Source organism: Rana temporaria, chromosome 5, assembly GCF_905171775.1.
Source record: "Rana temporaria chromosome 5, aRanTem1.1, whole genome shotgun sequence".
NCBI lineage: Eukaryota > Metazoa > Chordata > Amphibia > Anura > Ranidae > Rana > Rana temporaria.
In genome coordinates this window covers 169,624,858-169,646,576 of record NC_053493.1, presented here as the reverse complement: position 1 = coordinate 169,646,576, position 21,719 = coordinate 169,624,858, and the positions used below count along the sequence as shown (strand labels likewise).

General features: G+C 45.7%; 1 protein-coding gene across 2 annotated transcripts in view; it reads right to left on the bottom strand.

Moving 5' to 3' along the window:
* Positions 1-21,719, bottom strand: part of SLC12A7 (solute carrier family 12 member 7) — a 574,243-nt gene that overhangs the window by 28,988 nt on the left and 523,536 nt on the right. For both annotated transcript variants that reach the window (XM_040353352.1, XM_040353353.1), the window contains exon 23: positions 8,762-8,895. In XM_040353352.1, the coding sequence (XP_040209286.1) occupies positions 8,762-8,895 (134 nt within the window). The remainder of the gene's footprint in view (positions 1-8,761; positions 8,896-21,719) is intronic.

Here is a 21,719-nt window from a genome sequence, read left to right as displayed (position 1 = left end):
TTGCTGCGCTGACCCGGGGAGTTAACAACTTATCCCAATATAAGTCTGTTAGCCAGGGGACTCACCTCAGGAGTAGACTGTCCAGCGCTGCCGACCGCTCTCATCACACAGCGTGTGGAGAGGAAATAAACCATGAAGGAACTGCGGCGTCTGCAGGGACCTGTGTGCGCCGTAGATACAGCACTAGGGGACAGAACTGCACAAAGATGGCCGCCCGCTGCACATGGCGTGGCTACGACAAAATGGCCGCCAATGGGAGTTTGCAATGTAATTAAAAACCACCCAAAAAATGGCGCCAGCGTCGGCCAAACGGCGGCAAAACGCCACCTTTTAAACAGGGAAAGCCTCCAAGAGCCTTTACAGTGAAAACCCCCACAGGAAAAACCCTGTATCAGACAGAAAAAGGTGCCAGATAACACAGCCCTCTCAGGAAAGCCCCCCCCCCCCCGGACAGCGTGCCTTAGCAATGCAGCAAGGGAAAGGAGCAGGGAAGGGAGGAGTGCTCCTCCACTGTCAGGGCACCTCCGAACCCCAGGAATGCCCAGCCGTACCAACCCACCGAAGTAGGAGGGACTGTACTTACCCGTCCGAGCGAGGACTCGCTGATGCATTCCTGACAGACCTACAACCGCAATGGAGGTAGCTGTCGGCCCGGTCCACTGTGAGTGAGGCAACACCACAGCCCAGTCATATGTGAACCTCGGAGCAAAGCTCACGGCCACCTCAGGAGTCATGAGGTATGGCGTGGCAGACCAAGCCTCTTTGCATAGGTGTGTCCACGCTTGCTGGTCGGACTGAGTAGACTACAAGGATCTATAAAATCCAGCCTGTCACTCAGCCGACAGTTGAAAGAAGATTCTTCAAGAAAAAGTGAAAATAAAATAAAAGAAAATAGAATAAAATAAAATTTCTCCTCAGGGCGCTGGGCCCAAAGGGAGCCATACGTCCTTCTCCTTTGCTAGGCAGAACGAAACTGAGGCTGCATACTGCAGTGAGGAGGGTTATGTCTGGAGGGACTGTTCAACTCTGTTAATTTAACATGTATTTAACCATTTTTTTTTTATATAATCTTTATTTATCCATAAAGAGATTTTTTTTTTTTTTTTCATTATACAACAGCAAAGCAAAAAATAGAAAAATATAAAAGGACGAAGAGGGTGTATATAATGCCGTCCAACCATACAAACAGAAAATACAAATGAACCGAGGGCCCAGTTGAACACCTCGCAGACCAAATAATAAGGACGAAGGTTACACTTGCAAGGTTAAATAACATATAAACCAAAACAACTTGAAGTTGTCCCTAAATAGTCCGCCATGTGCAAGGGCCCATAAAAGAAAAGGTAGATCATCTTGGTCAGGCCGGCAAGTAGCAACAGGAACATAATAAGAATCAGAAAACAAGAACAAAAAATTAAAGAGAGGACGTACCCATAAGCATCCAAACAGTCCAGCAACAGATATGGTCACATACACAGTGGTTTCTTGGGGAAGAGTACAGGGAGGGAAGAGAGGGAAAAGGGAAACAGACCCAGTCACCGTCCCTCATCTACCTGGAGTTAAGGCGTGAGAGGTATAGCTGTGTCTCCCTCCCCCTCCCCCACATAGTGCAGCCAGGTAGCCCAGATCCCGTACCATTTGTCGTATTCGTCCCTATGCCTCGCCATCCACTCCTCCGCCGACCTGACATTATTCACCATCCGAATCCAGTCCAAACGGGACGGGACCCGGCTGGTCTTCCAGAAAATAGGAATCAGTCTCCTAGCCGCATTCAAAAGGTGCGGTAGCACTGATTTTCGGTACAGGCCAAGGGGGACGGCGGGAACATGCAGGAGGAAATTCATCGGGGAGTCTGGCAGGTCCACATCAAGGATGGAATTGACTTGAGACCTAATATCCAGCCAAAATGAGCGCAACTTAGGGCATTCCCACCAGATGTGTAGAAAAGTGCCCCTATGACCGCAGTCCCGCCAACAGGAATCTGAGGTCATTGGGTAGATCTGCTTAAGTCTAGTGGGTACCCTGTACCATCTGGTCAAAACCTTATACCCGTTTTCCTGCATTTTCGTGTCCACTGAGCTAGAATGTGTGAGACGGTACAACTGGCTGAGCTGGTTATCAGTAAACGTATGCTGCAAATCTCTCTCCCACTCCCGGATGTAAGCAGGTCTCCCACGAGAGCTCCGGTCCTGCAAGAGACCATAAAGTATAGATATAGCATGGGGGACAGGGGAAGAGGACATACAGAGCTTCTCAAAAGGGGTAGCAGATGTGGGGGAGCGTATGGTATGGGGCAGGCCCTGTGCAAAATGATGAAGCTGCCCATGCCTCCAGCTATCCATTGGAAACCCCCCATATTGGGCCCTAAGTTCCCCCAGGGAGAGTAGGCCCCGATCTTGGAAAAACCTGCCACAACGCAGTTCGCCGTCCGCTGTCCAGGAGCGCAAAAAGGACGGATGTTCCCCCTGTAAAAACCAGGGGAAGCCCCCTAGAGGTGCCAGAGGGGAAAAAGGGGGGGCAAGGTCTCCCGTCTTATTTATAGCATCCCATAATTTCAGGGCGTGAGTGGACATTAGGGAAACATGGGACGACAGACCCCTTTGTGAGTGGGGAAGCCAAGGGGCATGGGATAGGTTACGGCCTGCCATAAATTTTTCCAAAGGGACCCATTTCTTAGAGGACACTCCATGGTGCCAGTCTAAAATTCTCTGAAGGGCAATAGCTTCGTAATACTTGCGAATGTCAGGGACACCCATACCTCCTAGTCGTTTGGGCCTCTGCAAAATACGGAGAGCTAGACGGGGACTTCTACCCTGCCAGATGTATCGGAGAAACGCACTGTTAAGGCTCAAGAAAAAAGACCTAGGCAAAGAGATAGGCACCATTTGGAGGAAAAACAAAATGCGAGGAAGCACATTCATCTTTAACACACTGACTCGGCCCATCCACGAGAATACCTCCCTGTCCCAACGGTGTAAGTCCGCCTTAATGGTGGAAAGCAAATGGACGTAATTACTAGAATATAATTGAGAGTAAAGGGGGGTGAGGTATACCCCCAAATATTTCATGTGGGTGGGACACCATGTAAAGGGGAAGGAGGATTGCAACCGTGTACGCAGATCCGACGGGACCTTTAACGATAGAATTTCGGACTTCGCAAAGTTAATTTTGAAGTTAGAAATGGAGCCAAAAGTCCGAAGTTCCATCATAATATTGGGCAGGGAAAGCAGGGGGTTCGCTACATAAAAGAGGACATCATCCGCGTAGGCAGAGAGCTTATGTTCCTGAGATCCAACGCAAAAACCCCTAATATCAGGGTTAGAACGTATCTTACTAAGCAGAGGCTCCAGGGTGAGGGCAAAAATAAGGGGCGACAGTGGGCAGCCCTGTCTCGTCCCATTCCCAATAGGGAAAGGGTCAGAAAGAGTACCGTTTACCCTAACCCGAGCCTCTGGCTTACTATACAAGGAGGAGACCCAAGAAAGCATTTTCGGCCCGAGTCCCAATTTAGACAGCACCGCCCGCAGATATGTCCAATCCACCCTGTCAAAAGCCTTCTCGGCATCCGTGGACAGGAGGAGACAGGGTGGATGGTCCGTCTGCATTTGTACCCACTGGATCAGCTGAATGGCCCTATTCGAATTATCCCGCGCTTCTCGACCAGCAATAAACCCCGTTTGATCGGCGTGAACAAGAGAGGGAAGAAGGGGTTGCAAGCGGTTCGCTAAAATTTTCGCTAGAATTTTAATATCGGTATTTAAGAGCGAGATCGGTCTGTAATTACCCGGAACCATGCAATCCTTCCCCTCCTTGGGCAGCACTGAAATATGGGCTAGCAGGCCCTCCTTAGGCATAGGGGTGCCTGCGGCCAGCGCGTTAAAGTAAGTGCACATGTGGCCCGAGATCAGGGGGAGAAAAACACGGTAGTAGGCATTTGTGTAGCCATCAGGGCCAGGGCTTTTCCCCGACGGTAGGTTTTTTACAACGATTTCCAGCTCCTCCGAGGTGATCGGAGACTCTAGAACCTTACATGTTTCGAGGGGGAGTCGGGGGACATGGGCCTCCGCCAGATACTCGCGGATACGGTCCTGCTTTTGCGTTTCAGTTAGACCCGGGAGTGTGGCAGGCAGCTGATACAGTCGGGCATAATAGTCCTTAAAAACGGCCGCAATTTTAGAGGGGTGAACCACTGGGGGACCCGTCCCTATTTGGAGCTTATGTACATGGCCCGAATCGCGTTGCCTCCTCAGAGCTCTGGCAAGGAGACGCCCACACTTGTTACCATATTCGTAAAATTTATATGACACACGACGCAGACGATCACGTATACGGGTGTCAAGTAAAGTAGCTAGCTCCACGCGGAGGGCTTCAAGGTTGGCCAACAGCTCCGGCGTTAAGCGTCTCTTATGCGCGACCTCCGCGATTTGTATTTTCCGCAGCAGGGATTGAAGGTCTCCCTCCCGCACCTTTTTCAGACGCGCTCCCTGGGATATAAGCTCCCCCCGTACAACCGCCTTGTGCCCCTCCCAAACCGATGCCGCCCCTACCTCAGCCGAGGCATTTTCTGAGAAGTAACAGGTGATAACGTCGGAGGTGCTTTTGAGGGCAACGGCGTCGTCCAAAATATTTTCATTTAGGCGCCAGGTCCAGGACCTAGCACCTGAAACCAGTGGGTGTACAGATAAGGAAATCGGGGCGTGATCCGACATGGTGATGGAACCAATCGACGTGCCGGACAGCGAGTCCAGGGTGTACTGGTCCATCAGCAGTAGGTCTATCCGGGTATACACAGCGTGGGTTGCCGAATAATAACTAAAATCTTTTACCCTCGGGTGGAGTGTTCTCCAGCAATCCACAAGATGGTAGGCTTGTAGGGTCTTCCTAAAACGTTTTAGGAAAGCAAATGAGTGGGCAGAGTGCCCCGAGGACGTATCCATTTCTGGATCAGGGCTGACATTAAAATCCCCCCCCTAAAATCAGCTGACCTTCCCGGAAATGGGAAAGGGAGTCCAGAAGGGAGTCCAGGAAGGTGAGCTGACCCGAATTCGGTGCATACACGGTTGCAAAAGTAAACTTACGACCCAGGATGTTCCCCTTAATAAAAACAAATCTACCATGTGGGTCCGTCAAATGATCGGACAAAACAAAAGGGCAGGACCTGTGTATAGCTATAGCAACCCCACTAGATTTGGAGCGGGTCGAGTTGCTAAGAAACCATTGGGAGTAGAGGTGTGTGGGTAGGCGGGGGACCGAGTCAGTGCGAAAGTGCGTCTCCTGCAAAAAAAGAATGTGTGCCCCCAGGCGTTTAGTCTCGAGCCACAACTTACTGCGTTTGTTGGGGGAACCGAGCCCACGGACGTTGTAGGAAACCACCTTCAAGGAAGCCAAAGGGTAAATTTTTGGGGAGCCCCCCTTAGCCAGGAGGGGTGAGAGACCTGCAGCCATTTGGACCGGGATGCAATGGGTACCGAGAAAAACATTAAAGACAAAAGAAAAAAAAAAGTCATGAAAAACAAAAGAAACAACGGCAAAACAAAACGGAACAAATAATAGCCTCCATAAGGGAGACGGTTTAAAGACCTCCCGAGGCATCCAAGTCTGGTTGGTCGGGGACCTCCACCCAGCAAGTAAACCTGCGAAAGGAGAAGGTCAGCGAGCAACCCAGAATCCCAAACATGGGACATGACTCCGTGGAGTCGGCCTACGTGGGGGAAGAAGCGCAACATGAGGTGCGAGCCCGTCCATAGGGAGCGAGCCCGCCACATATCACTAGAGTGGCATAGCAGCCACAAGGGCGCATCTGCCTAATTTAAACGATTACCGAAGCAGCTTTAGAAGTACTAAAACCAGCCAAATACAGTGAGGTAATAATAACAGTGCCTTCAACTTGAGCGTACATAAAAGAATAGAAAAAAAAAGGAGAGGGGAAGGAAAGCCCTGGTAGACAGTTCACAGCCAACCAAGAATCAATGGGCACTTCAGGTTCCCCTCTGGGGGGGAGTTGAGGGCTGAAGAGCCGGGTCCTCCTGGGGGGGATCCACCCGGGGGCGACGTCTGTTGCGACCCTTACGGCGGGCCATGCGCCAAGGTTGTGATTGCATGGGCATGGGGATCTCTGGAGCAGTCTTCCAATCCGGAACCTCGATGGCAGGGAGGCCCAGTTTCTGTAAGAATTGTGGCAGATCATCCACGGTGCGTAGCACAACTTGGCGTCCATCTTTAGTCACGGAGAGCTGGAAAGGGAAGCCCCATCTGTAAGGCAACTGAGCATCCTGTAGGGCTGCCAGTAACGGCTTCAAAGCCCGGCGTTGCATCAGGGTGCGTCTTGAGATGTCCGGGAAAAAGGACACCTGCGCTCCATCAAAGTCCACCTGGCGTACACCTCGGACATGGGCCATTATGCTCTCCTTCAAGGAATATTTATGCAGCTTGCATATTATGTCCCGTGGTTTATCAGGGTCATCCGACGGTGGGCGCAACGCCCTATGTGCCCGATCAATCTCAATGCGATCAGGAGCATCTCGGCCAAGTACCTGCTTAAAGAGGCCCTGTAATGAAGGAACAATGTCCCTGGGGCCGGTGGCTTCAGGCAAGCCCCTGATACGTATATTAACCCTGCGGCTTCTGTTTTCGAAGTCATCCATTTGGTCAATAAGGGCCTCGATCCTGCGGTCCTGCCTCTTGCAGTGTTCATGGAGAGACTGTAGAGCCGGGGTAACCACATCCCACTGTGCCTCCAGGTCCTCTAATCTACCCCCAATATGCGCAGTGTCCGCCTGCAAGGCCTCAATGTCCTGCCTGAGGGCCTTCTCGACCCTGCCAGCAAACAGTTCCAAGTCTGCTTTCGTGGGGAGGGCCAGAATGTGTGCTCTGAGGTCTGCATCCCCCATCATCTCATTCAGGGGCACTGCTGGCTGCAGGGAGCAGACCGTGCTGGCAGGGGAGGTGGGAGGCTGGAGCGAAGGAGTAGGAGAGGGCGGCTGCGGTGAGGGAATAGGGGAGGCTGCGTGCGGGGCCTTGTACCTGGTAGCCGGCGCCATCTTGGAAGTCCCAGGCGCGTGTCCCCGCTCCAAGAAATATACATCCAGCGAACCGGATCGGTGCCGGGTGGACCGCTGCGGTTGCGGTGAGGTCTTCCGCGATTTAGCTGGCATAGTGACGGGCCAAAGAGATCCAGCGAACGGCTGCTACGGGTGCTGTATATGCGGCGGGCGGACGGAGCTCCTCACAGACACGTCCTCACACGTCCATGCCGCGGCCACGCCCGTATTTAACCATTTAACATGTTTCTGCCTAGTCCTCTCCTGTAAACAGGAACATAACCCACTTGTCAAGACTTAAGGAGCTGTGTCCGTCCATGGACGATAAGAGAAAGGACGTTTTTTTTTTACGGTACCTGTGTCATCTTGATGTGTCTCTGTTTCCTGTCTGTGTATTCTGCGGATATTCCTTTATGTCCTTTTCTGGGAGCTTTTGTCATTGCTCCCAGGAGTCATTGCGGAGGCCTGCTGCGAGTTATCACGGGATTTAGAAAGCGGCGCGTTTACAATGCGTATGCCCGAGAATGAGGCAGGACGGGCAGTGCATGATGGTCACAGATCGTCATCACTATGCAGGAAGAAAATGCTTGTGGGCTTCACCAGCAAAATGAGAACGTCGGCAAACATTTTTTAAAAGTGTCTTTATACAAACGGCAGATTTTTAAATAGTAAGTCAACATAGATTTACAATATGATTGCCTGATGAAATATATTACTTTTAAAAATTGAATAATGTGTTTGGAACTCCGCTTTAAAGCAGAGGTCCACCCACATACTGCAGCTGAGAAGAAAAGTAACCGGTCAGATGAACCAAGGAACTTTTACTCACTGGATCCAAACCGTGGGTGCCGGCAATGCAATTAATGCAAAATTGAAGAGAAGAAGCTGGGACAGCCGCACTCCAAAAACGTTCCTTTTTATTAAAACTGGTCACAGAACATCACACGCCACAGCAAACAATCAGGAAAAGTTTAACGCGTTTCGCTTTGTGCTTCAGTGCTTATTCATAGACCAGTTTTAATAAAAAGGAACGTTTTTGGAGTGCGGCTGTCCCATTTCACATACTGCAGCTGCTGATTTTTAATAAATCGAACACTTACCTGTCCTGGAGTCCAGCGAAGTTGGCACCGCAGCTCATGTTTCCATCATCTGTCGGGTGCATGCCACCTCCATTGCGAGTAAGGCAACCCACAGTGAAGCCTTACGACTTCACGCCGGGAACCCTACAGCGCATGCACAAGGCTCTGCTCCTCTCCACTACTGGCCCAGTGGCAGGGGAAGGAGGGAGCCTGGGCGGTGACCTCAATAACGGCGGCTGAAGCTCCCGGGAGTAGGAACAGGATTCCTGTGAGACAGGTATCCTGCCCCCCCCCCCAAAAGGTGCCAAATGTGGCACCGGAGGGGGGAAGAGTACAACGAGCAGAAGTTCCATGCAGTGAAAGCTAAAAAAAAAAAAAAAAACTGATAGGCAATGATTTAAGTTATTTTTAATAACCAAAGGTAATATTTAAGTTATTCACAAAAAGTCATTTGAATTTACACCCAAGGGACAACACTGTTGGACATGCAGGAATAATAGTGTGCCTAGTGAGGAGAGAGAAAGCAGAAAAATGAAGCATGACATACACAGCTAAGTGAACAAGATGGAGAAAAAAAAGTAACCAGTTTTACAGTCTTTACAATTTTCACATACCTTTAAAATAACTAGATTAAAAGGATACAGTTTTCATCACCGTGTTTACTCTTAGGTGGTCCTGGCATATTTAGTAAAACCAGCTGTGCATGCTGAGATCTAGTACGCACAACTTCATTCAGCTTTACAGCAGTGTGCATTCTTCTTACATTTGACTGATTTCTGCAAAACAGTTTAATGACAATAAGAATTTGCTATTCACACACAGTTTTCATAATGTGTGCAACACAATTAAGAAGTGTTTAACCAAATCATACATGTTTATTGTATAGTAGATTCTATTAATAACTCAGCTGATAATATTCCCCCCCCCCACGACTTTGCCATCAAGATCAGTCTCCTCCCCTCATGCCAGGGTACTAAGTGTAACCATAGACTGTGACCTATCCTTTCAGCCCCAATTCCAATCACTGTCAAAAGCTTGTAAACTTTACCTCTGTAATGTATCTCTAAAATGTGTCCCTTTTTAACTAATGAAACCACCAAGCTACTCATTCACTCCCCTGTTGTCTCTCGCATATTGCAACTCCCTTCTCATAGGCCTACCTCTCCATAGGCTATCACCTTTTTAGTCTATGAGTTCTGCTGCCAGAGTCATCCACCTTACCAACCGCTCAGGGTCTGCCACTTCTCTCTGCCAATCCCTTCACTGACTTCCAATTGCCCAGCAAATTAAATACCAACATACAAAGCCATACACAACTGCGAACAGCTACATTACCAATCTCGTCTCCAAATATCACCCAAACCGTCCTCTCTGCTCCTCTCAAGACCTCCTGCTCTCAAGCTCTCTTGTCTCCTCCACCCATGCTCGTCTCCAGAGCCTCTTTCATCCTCTGGAACTCTCTACATTGGTCTGTCCGGCTATCTCCTACTCTAGCTGCCTTTAAACGATCCCTGAAAACTCATCTCTTTAGGGAAGCCCATTACGCCTCCAACTAACTGAACTTTTATTACTATCAGCTCATTCCCACAGTTATAACCTTTTGTACCACTTAAACCCCCCCCCCCTATAATATTGCAAGTCCTTATGAGCAGGGTCCCCTTAACCCTGTATTGTATTGGAACTGTAATGTCTCCCTTTATATTGTAAAGCACTGTGCAAACTGTTGGTGCTATAATATTGCTTAGCGATGTGCACAACAAAATGCAGGTGTACACAAGGTTCACGTTATTCGCCCAAGTTATTATATAAAACTCTCAAATTAATTTAGTATGAAACAGTCTGTAGTTTAACTTACAGGTTCTCCCATTCCCTGGAAGCAGAACAAAAAAAATAAAAATAAAAAAAAGTAAGGTGTACAACATTTACTGGAGCTGTATTCGATTTATATTCTCATTTTTACTTGTGTGCGAGGCAAAACAAATAGTGTTTACAGAAGGTACTGGCAATGGCAGCTCACATATTTTCATTGTGACAAATTTATGCAAAATAATAAACGACTTTGTGCTATACCTTACTTGGCAATACTGGGTACGAAAAGCTAAGCAGCACTAGTCTGGTTTAGCAGCAGTGTGCAAAAGTAAACAAATATTGGGATATATAAAACAAGATGTAAAATAGTGATTCTAGTACAGTATTGCTTTTATATAAATCTAGAACATGGGCCCAGTTTTGGGCACCATACTTTAAAAAGGACATTCTAGAGAGGGTTCAAAGGTGGGTAACTAAATTAACAAAATGAATGTAAAAATCTTACATATAATGAAAGATTGTGTTTACTCTAGAACAAAGATTAGGTAAAGTAACATTTTAACAAAAAGGGACATCATTTATTGAAAAAATAATGAATATTTTCTTGAAGAAATACTGGCCAACCAGTGGAGTTTGCTTTACAATAATGTTGGTGGTCACCCAAAATTAAAATCCACAAATCTCAAGGATAACCTTCTATGTAACCTCCTTGAAAATTTTCAATTAAAATTATTGTACCAGAAAACCACAAATTTCACAATGCATCAATAATATACTAAACAATAATTTCAGCAACATGCCACATTTATATTCTTATATTGCACAGAGATTATGCCACTCAATTCCTGCAACTTCTCACATTCATATATTGCACAGAATCAAGTCCAAGGTTCTCCTACCTTAAACTCAGTTTTCTCCATTCTCTCTTGCAATAAATCACTCTGTGGGACAGCAATGGCAAAATGAATTACATTTAACCACTTCCATACCGGACCTATTCTGGCACTTCTCTCCTTTGTGTAAAAATCATCTTTTTTTTGCTAGAAATTACTCAGAACCCCCAAACTATATATATATATATATATATATATTTTTTAGCAGACACCCTAGGGAATAAAATGGCTGTTATTGCAACGTTTTATCTCGCACAGAATTTGCGCAATAATTTTTCAAAAGCCTTTTTTTTTTTTTAAACGGTTTCATGAATTAAAAAACTAAACAGTAAAGTTAGCCCAATGTTTTTGTATAATGTGAAAGATGATGTTACGCAGCATAAATAGATACCCAACATGTCACACTTTAAAATTGCGCACACTCATGGAATGTCGCCATACTTCAATATTTAAAAATATCCATAGGCAACGCTTTACATTTTTTTACAGGTTACCAGTTTAGAGTTACAGAGGAGGTCTAGTGCTACGCTCTAAAGCACGCGGTGATACATGTGTGGTTTGAACGGAGTTTACATACGTGGGAGGGACTTGCGTGCGTGTTTGCTTCTGAGTGCGAGCTACCGGGGACAGGGGCGTTTTAAATTTTTTTTTTTTTTTTTTATCTTACTTATTTTTTTTACACTTTTTTTTACACTTTTATTCCTAGTGCTAATATAAACATCTCTTTTCAATAGGAATCTATTGTGACAGGTCCTCTTTATGGAGAGATGCAGGGTCAATAAGACCCCACATGTCTCCTCCAGGCTGAAAAGCATGAGATCCGCAGCCGTTGCTTTCATAACATTGTGCCTGGGCCTCCGACGGTCATAGAGATGACTGGTGACCATCTAGTCACTGGAAATCTCTATCGTCGTCATCGGGTGCCGGCTGATTCTTTCTCCGAGCCCCGGATGGCACGGGAGAGCCCGTAGAAGAACCGGATGTCGGCGGGAGGGGGGGACGTCCCCTCCCGTCGCCTATAAGAACGATCAAGCGGAGGAACTGCCGCTATGATCATTCTTATCGTGCACAGAATTGCCAGCTGCAAAGAATGGCATCATTCAGGTTTTCCCGCACAAAGTCAGCGACGTCATATGACAGCGTGCAGTAGGTAAGTGGTTTTAAAGGAAGCATGTGTTTGCATCCTGACAGGCTGCCCCATGTTTGTATTCTAACAGGTTACATGATTCACACAACACTAATGTCTTAAAAAAATAACTTCTAAAATAATATTTTGTGAATTACAAAAAAATATGTGAAGAGGATTCAATATAAAGTCTAAAATGTTTAAAGTCAGTTCGTCTAAAAGTTATATTACCAGATGTGGAGCCTGGTCAGGGTCAGTCCCCTGACTTCTTGCATATCTTGGACAGACCCAAAGTAGGAGTGGTCTAGTGCCTTTAAATCTTAGATGTCCTAGCACCACCTGCCCCATTCTCTCTAACATTACACACACAGCCTTTCTGTGTGGATTAATATTTCAACTTGGTCACAGAGTGAACTATTTTACTGCAAGATACCAAGCTGATAATACTGTATGTTATAACTGAGTGTTCCTTGCTATGCATTCATCAGTCCAGTGTGTATTTCAATAGCTTTGTACTGTTCTGCCACATTGTTTTCTGCTTTTCCCCGTGTGTTCTGTGCCAAAGGTAGTATGTAATAAACACTGATTAGCCATAACATTATGACCACCCACCTAATATTGAGTAGGTCCTTTTGTCACCAAAGCAGCCCTGACTCTTCGAGGCGTTGACTCTGAAACAACAACCACAGGGTCACGTATCTCTCCTCAGCGCCTGCTTTAACCCCATGGACCCTGCACTAGCATGCCCCGCACTTGAAAGTGACAGGGTGTATAAAGGGGGGGGGGAGGCACTACTTTAACAGCACGGCTGAACCAGATGATTTTACTGCCCCCAACAGCTAGTATGAAAAAGCTCTAAAACATACAGTGCCTTGCAAAAGTATTCGGCCCCACTTTGCGACCATTTGCCACATTTTAGGCTTCAAACATAAAGATATAAAACTTTGATTTGTTTTGAAGAATCAACAACAAGTGGGACACAATCATAAAGTGGAACGAAATGTATTGGATATTTCAAACTTTAACAAATAAAAAACTGAAAAATTGGGCGTGCAAAATTATTCAGCCCCCTTAAGTTAATACTTTGTAGCGCCACCTTTTGCTGCGATTACAGCTGTAAGTCGCTTGGGGTATGTCTCTATCAGTTTTGAACATCGAGAGACTGAAATTTTTGCCCATTCCTCCTTGCAAAACAGCTCGAGCTCAGTGAGGTTGGATGGAGAGCATTTGTGAACAGCAGTTTTCAGTTCTTTCCACAGATTCTCGATTGGATTCAGGTCTGGACTTTGACTTGGCCATTCTAACACCTGGATATGTTTATTTGTGAACCATTCCATTGTACATTTTGCTTTATGTTTTGGATCATTGTCTTGTTGGAAGACAAATCTCCGTCCCAGTCTCAGGTCTTTTGCAGACTCCATCAGGTTTTCTTCCAGAATGGTCCTGTATTTGGCTCCATCCATCTTCCCATCAATTTTAACCATCTTCCCTGTCCCTGCTGAAGAAAAGCAGGCCCAAACCATGATGCTGTCACCACCATGTTTGACAGTGGGGATGGTGTGTTCAGGGTGATGAGCTTTGTTGCTTTTACACCAAACATAACATTTTGCATTGTTGCCAAAAAGTTCGATTTTGGTTTCATCTGACCAGAGCACCTTCTTCCACAAGTTTGGTGTGTCTCCCAGGTGGCTTGTGGCAAACTTTAAACTACACTTTTTATGGATATCTTTAAGAAATGGCTTTCTTCGTGCCACTCTACCATAAAGGCCAGATTTGTGCAGTATACGACCGATTGTTGTCCTATGGACAGAGTCTCCCACCTCAGCTGTAGATCTCTGCAGTTCATCCAGAGTGATCATGGGCCTCTTGGCTGCATCTCTGATCAGTCTTCTCCTTGTATGAGCTGAAAGTTTAGAGGGACGGCCAGGTCTTCGTAGATTTGCAGTGGTCTGATACTCCTTCCATTTCAATATTATCGCTTGCACAGTGCTCCTTGGGATGTTTAAAGCTTGGGAAATCTTTTTGTATCCAAATCTGGCTTTAAACTTCTCCACAACAGTATCTCGGACCTGCCTGGTGTTTTCCTTGTTCTTCATGATGCTCTCTGCGCTTAAAATGGACCTCTGAGACTATCACAATGCAGGTGCATTTATACGGAGACTTGATTACACACAGGTGGATTCTATTTATCATCATTAGTCATTTAGGTCAACATTGGATCATTCAGAGATCCGCACTGAACTTCTGGAGAGTTTGCTGCACTGAATGTAAAGGGGCTGAATAGTTTTGCACGCCCAATTTTTCAGTTTTTTATTTGTTAAAAAAGTTTGAAATATCCAATAAATTTCGTTCCACTTCATGATTGTGTCCCACTTGTTTTTGATTCTTCAAAAATCTTTATGTTTGAAGCCTGAAATGTGGCAAAAGGTCGCAAAGTTCAAGGGGGCCGAATACTTTCGCAAGGCACTGTATGTAAAGCAAGGTAGATTTGCGCTTCTCCTTAATGGTATCAGATATTCAAAAATAAATGAAAAAACGTGTTGACAAATAAAAGGGTGAGTGTTAAACAAAAATTATGATTCTAATTGGGATACCATAGGATTCCAATAGAAAAAAATAATAAGTGAAAGTTTGAAGTGAAAAAAAGTTTTCAATTAGGTGCTGCAATAGTAAAATTCGCTGGAATATTCAGCAAGCTAAGGATGTATAAATAAAGTAATAATGCGCAACCCACAAACATATAAGTGCAAAAAAAAAAAGTGTACATTTGTGAAACTGAACCAGCATAAAGTCTGTAGTTAAATTTCCTGTGTAGAAAAATATATATATATAAAAATAGTCCAAAAAAATATATATAAATTGTTGGGATCAGATGCATAAAATCATATATAGTCCAAGAAACTTCCTAATTTCTGACACCAAACGATCAGCTTGCTTCAATATGCTTCAGTATAGACAAAACTCTACATCCATATAGTATGGGTGAAAACAATGGAAGGTGCAGATAAATAAGCCTCTTACCAGAGAGACGGTTTCATAGGCATGTCATCCCCGACCCGGGAGCTGTGGTTCATGCAAGCCGACAGGATCTGGCGTTCTGAACTTCAGGTGCAGCAGTGCTTGTAAATCACTCCTCAGCGATGAGATGACCAACTCTTCAGCAGTGGACTGTCCACTCAGTCCAATCAGTCCACTGCTGAAGAGTTGGTCATCTCATCGCTGAGGAGTGATTTACAAGCACTGCTGCACCTGAAGTTCAGAACGCCAGATCCTGTCGGCTTGCATGAACCACAGCTCCCGGGTCGGGGATGACATGCCTATGAAACCGTCTCTCTGGTAAGAGGCTTATTTATCTGCACCTTCCATTGTTTTCACCCATACTATATGGATGTAGAGTTTTGTCTATACTGAAGCATATTGAAGCAAGCTGATCGTTTGGTGTCAGAAATTAGGAAGTTTCTTGGACTATATATGATTTTATGCATCTGATCCCAACAATTTATATATATTTTTTTGGACTATTTTTATATATATATATTTTTCTACACAGGAAATTTAACTACAGACTTTATGCTGGTTCAGTTTCACAAATGTACACTTTTTTTTTGCACTTATATGTTTGTGGGTTGCGCATTATTACTTTATTTATACATGCAAGGCACTGTATACAATCTGTTTAAATAAAGAGTTACAAAAGGATACAGGGGGGTTATTTATAAAAGGCAAATCCACTTTGCACTGCAAGTGCAAATTGCACTTCGAAGTGCAATCGCTGTAAATCTGTGGGGTAGATCTAAAATGAGGGGAAGCTCTGCTAATTTTATTATCCAATCATTTGAAAGCTAATATGCTGTTTTTTGTCCCCCTCAGATCTACAGCGACTGCACTTCTAAGTGAACTTTCAGTGCAATTTAAAGTGCACTTTGCACTTGTAGTGCAAAGTAGATTTGCCTTTAGTAAATAACCCCCATGGTATTCATGCAAAACATGGTTGGGGAAAATCCATTAAATCTAAGTGGCAAAATGATCATACTGACTTTATCAAGGTAAGATAATGTTTTCATATAACTTGTAATGGAGCTTGGGTGCTGTTAGGAATGAGAGGTTCAATAACAATCTTACAGGAATGTATAGTTTCCTCAGGGCCTGCAGAAAACTCACACTGTCTGTCCAGTGTGTTCAGAAATCACCTGTAATCCCCCATTGCCAAGTGAGTACCTGTGGGGTATCTTTGGAATGGAGATGCGTTAAAGGTGTTCAGTATGTCTGTATGAAGGAATCGTGCCAACACAGGTGTCAACTGAGTTCTCATGGCAGCTAGGGGACGTATAAGAACTATGCCACTAGCCAGGAGGTGGAAAAAATTAGGCTAGATATCGAGACAATAAAATTAGCAAAAGACACTAAGGCCCGGATTCTTGAAACACTTACGCTGACGTATCTCTATATACGCCGCGTAAGTGCACAGATGCGCCGTCATATCAATGGGCCTGAATCTCAATGCAAGATACGCCTGAAATGTGGCTTCATCCGACCGACGTAAGTTTCCTACGCCGTCGGAGCATGGGCGCATATTTACGCTGGCCACAAGGGGCGCTTCCATTGATTTACGCGTTTAATATGCAAATGACCGAGATACGCCGATTCACATGCAAAAGGTATGGACGACGGAACAGCCGTCGTAGTTTACGTAGTACTATGTGAATAGGGCTGGGCGTAGGTTACGTTCAGTGATTCGACGTATCTTAGGCGTTCGATCCGACGTGATTCTGAGCATGCGCACTGGGAAGCGTCCACGGGACGGCGCATGCGCAGTTCGTTCCGCCCCTCAATTGCATGGGGTCACGGTTAATTTAAATGTATCACGCCCACTACCTTCCTACTTTGAATTAGGCGGGCTTACGCCGGCCAATTTACATTACGCTGGCGCAACGTAGGGAGCGAGTGCTTTGTGAATACTCTGCTTGCCTCTCTGGGATACGTCGGCGTAGCGCATATGAGATGCGATACGCCGGCACAAAGATGCGCCAATCTACCTGAATCTGGCCCTAAGAGTGCAAGTCCCCCTACATCTGTGTCCTATGGTATATCTTGTAGGAAGTGGATGCATTTATACTATAGAACCACCAAGACATGCAAGCCAATAACGGGTATGTACAAGGGGTACAGGGAAACACTGTCTTACCCTGACAAAGTTACTGGTCCTATCTAGGGTCCAGGCTTCACCCGTTAGATAGGCATACCCTCTATGGCAGTGTCACACATCCTTTGAGAGACAGAGATCTAGCTGAACACCATGAAAGAGTTCAAAGATCACAGGTGTGCGGCATTTTTTTTTTAAAGAAATCGACTAGCAAGGCCCCATAAAAAAGTAAGGATGGCATGGTGAAAACTTTGAAAAATCAACCACTCTGGATAAATGATCACAGGGGACAACTTTGGACAGCAACCATTGTCAGTCTGTGGGGAGGGAAATGTTAGATGTACTAGCAGATTTTTACACTACCAAATTAAAGCCAAACTCCAGCAGTTTTTCCCTTTTGGGATATGCATTAAAGTGAAAAAACACCTGGCAATCATGGGCCCCCCAGCCCCCCGTTTTACTTACCTGAGTCAGTTCACCTGCTCAGCTCTTCCCCGGAGTCTCGGCATTGATTGGATAGATCAGCCTTTCTCAACCAGCACTGGTGTGTCGTCAGAGGTTCTCAGGTGTGCCGCGGGGTCAGTGGAGAGAAGGCTGTCAGATGAGCCTGCTCTCCTGCCGAACTGTGAGAAGCTCTGTCAGCTTCAAAAGTGAAAGTAAAGTGCAGAGGAGTGTGCTGTGCTCTCTGCTTCCCCCTAGAGTTCAGTACATGGCTGAATGAGGAATCTGGAAAGGTACTGAGCTAGAAGCTAGATTCATTTTAAAATGGCTTTATACATGTGTGTGTCTGCACATGTGAGTGTCTGTCTGTATGTGTGTGTGTGTGCATATGTATGGTTGTGTGTCTGTATGCGTGTGTAAGCATGTGTCTGTATGTATGTGTGTATGTTACTTTTAATCCTGACCCCCCCCCCCCATTCCTGTACCATCAGAATGGCTTTTGTAGGGCTTGTTTGATAGCAGCAAGGACTGCTGCTCCTCTGAAAAGCAATCCATGCACAGATCGCTTTTCAGAGGCATTTGACAGGCAGTAAAGAGGCTTTATGTTGCCTCTTTACCACCTGTTTTAAGCCCATAAAAGCAGCATCACTACACCGCAACCGTGCAATGCACACAGTTGCGGGGTAGTTGCAGTGCAGCCCCATTCACCCTCTGTATACCTCCAGTTGCAGCCACAGCATGCAGCTAAAGGTGGAGAAGTTGGGGGTGGTAAAAACAGCTCAACCATGTGGTTTTACCGCCCCTATGACATGTGAACAAGCCCTTTGTTCACATCTGTGTAGCTGCATGTAGGGCAGTCCATTAATTTCCGTACCCACAAAATGCAGGAAAACAAGTCCTCAAACTTTTTTTTTTAAATTGCACTGCAGCAAAAGCACCCCACATTTTCCAATGTGTGGGGGTACCATTAAGAATTAATGGTACCCCTAAAGAGCAGAGCATTTGTCTGTGTGTCAGGAATGAGCACGATTGTGCGAGTGTTCTGCGACACACCGTAATGTGAACCAAGCCTTGGACTGGGGTGCCTCAAGACTGAAAATACTTTTTAAGGGTGCCCCGACTAGAAAAAGGTTGAGAAACACTGGGATAGATTGATAGCAGCGCAGCCACTGGCTCCCGCTGCTGTCAATCAAATCCAATGACGTGGCTGCCGGGGGCGGGACTGAGTCATACACTCAGCGTCTATGGACCCCGAGTGTATGACACGGGAATGCGTCCAAAAGGTAACCCCCTTGGGAGAGAGCTTCCCAGAGGGGGTTAGCTATTGTGGGAAGGAGCCGAGAGAGCTGGCATGGGACCCCAGAAGAGGACGATCGGGGCCACTCTGTGCAAAACGAACTTCACAGTGGAGGTAAGCATGTTATTAAAAATAAATAAAAAATGAGAGCAGTGTACAGAGGTCAGTAGTAAGTAGAGCAGTTTACAGGGGGCAGTAGTATCTAGGGCACTGTACAGGGGTCACTAGTTTGTAAAGCAGTGTACAGAGGTCTTTAGTATGCAGAGCAGTGTACAGGGGTCAGTACCTTGTAGGCCAGTGTACAGGGGTTTGTAGTTTATAGGGCCGAGTACAGGCGTCATGAGTATGAAGGGCAGTGCACAGGTGTCAGGAATTTGTAGGGCAGATTATAGGGATCAGCAGGACAGGGGATTAGCAGGGCAGAGGATAGAGGTCGGCAGTGTACAGGGGTCAGCAGGGAGGTCAGTAGAGCAGTGTACAGGGGTCAGCAGGGAGGTTAGTACAGCAGCGTACAAAAGGGTCAGCAAGGTGGAGGGGAGAGAACAGTAGAGCAGTGAATTTACCCATATGCAGAGCAGGGAAGGGGTGGTGACACATTCCACTGGCACACTAATCGCAGCCAGCCTCCCCCCCCCCCCCGGGGAACGCCTCCACCGCCCGTGACTAGCTGTCAGCTTTGACAGCTTCTCTGCAGGATAGCTCAGGTGGTTTCAACAGGTTGCCGGCCACCACCCTAGAGGCCACAGTTTCTAATTTTTAGGGACTCATTAAATGACTGGAATAGTACCCACTGGATTGGCGTAGAGCCAATGTGGTGCCTATATTTAACCACTTCCTGACGGCCGTATGACTATATACGGCCGCAGGGTGGTTCTAAATCTCTGGGTCGCCGTCTTTTTACGGCCTCCGCCGCATCACTGAGATGCCGATGTGCGTGCCTGGCGGCTGCGATGTCCGCCAGGTACCCACGTTTGGCGGTTAGAGACACAAGGACGTGGATCTGTGTGTGTAAACACACAGATCCGTGTCCTGTCAGGGACAGAGGAGACCGATCTGTGTACCTTGTACATAGGGACACAGATCGGTCACCTCCCCCAGTCAGTCAATTTCCCCCACAGTTAGAAACGTTATGCAGGGTACACATTTAACCCCTCCCTCACCCCCTAGTGTTAACCCCTTCAATGCCAGTCACATTTATACAGTAATTAGTGCATATTTATAGCACTGATCGCAGTATAAATGTGAATGGTGTCAAAAATGTGTCAAAAGTGTCCGATGTGTCCGCCATAATGTCGCAGTTCCAATAAAATCGCAGATCGCCGCCATTACTAGTAAAAAAATAAATAATAAAAAATTATAATTCTGTCCCGTATTTTGTAGGCGCTATAACTTTTGCGCAAACCAGTCGCTTATTGCAATTTTTTTTAACCAAAAATATGTAGAAGAATACATATCGGCCTAGGCTGAGATTAAAAAAAATGTTTAAAAAAAATTGTGCTATTTATTATAGCAACAAGTAAAAAATATAAAAAAAAAAATTCAAAATTGTCGCTCTTTTTTTATTTATAGCGCAAAAAATAAAAACCGCAGAGGTGATCAAATAACACCCAAAGAAAGCTCTATTTGTGGGAAAAAAGGGACGTCAATTTTGTTTGGGAGCCACGTCGCACGACCGCGCAATTGTCAGTTAAAGCGATGCAGTGCCGGAAGCTGAAATTTCACCTGGGCAGGAGGGGGGTATATGTGCCCAGTAAGCAAGTGGTTAAAAAGGGATCAAAGTCTTTACCAAGCAACTATAGACCTGTTAGTTTAACTTCTATAGTCGGGAAGATACTGGAGCATTTAATAAAAGACCACATAGATGAGTTCCTGCTGGAAAATAAAAAAAATGAATATATAATAACAGACAGCATGGATTCATGAATGACAGAAGTTGTCAAACAAAACGGATTTCTTTTTATGCAGAGGTAAGCAAAACCTTGGACAGAGGAGTGGGTGTGGACGCAGTATACGTGGATTTTGCAAAAGCGTTCAAAACAGTTCCCTACACACGACTATTGTGTAAGGTAAAGTGTCAGGCTTGGAAAGATCAGTTTGTAAATTGATAGAAAACTGGCTAAACGACAGAATTCAGAGAGCAGTGGTTAAGGATTCTTACTCTGAATGATCTAAGGCAGTGATGGCAAACCTTGGCACCCCAGATGTGTACCCCATGGTTCAGTGCTGGGACCCCGATATAGGGTCTGGGATTAAAAGTACAATTTCAGTGATTGCAGATCACACCAAGCTATGCATTAGAATAACATCCTTACAGGATGTTTTCACCTCACAAGCCAACCTTAATGCACTGTTTTATTGGGCGACTATGTGGCATAATGTTGATAAATGTAAAGTAATGCACTTGGGGGCTAGGAATATGCATGCATCATACATACTAGTGGGGGTACAACTGGGGAAATCCATAGTGGAGAAGGATCTGGGGGTTTTGGTAGCTCATAAACTTAAAATGGAACTTCAGTCAGATTTTCAGCTATTAAATCCTCTGTCCTTGTTGTTTTAACGTTGGATAGTACAACAGACGTCTCTAATTGCGGCCGATCTCTCGACTGCCAGCTGAAAAATTGCATGGCTTCACTCCCACAGCCCAGTGTGAACCTGGGCAGAGAGAGAGAGAGAGAGAAAGAGAAAGAAAAATATTATTTTGCCCCTGGACAAATCCATAGTAAGACCTCCTCTGGAATATGCAGTTTAGTTTTGGGCACCAGTTCTCAAAAAGGATATCGGGGAACTGGAGAAAGTGCAGAGAAGGGCAACCAAACCGATAAGAGGCATTGAGGAGTTCAGCTATAGGATAGCTTAGAGCAGAGGTGTCCAAACTTTTTTTCAAATGA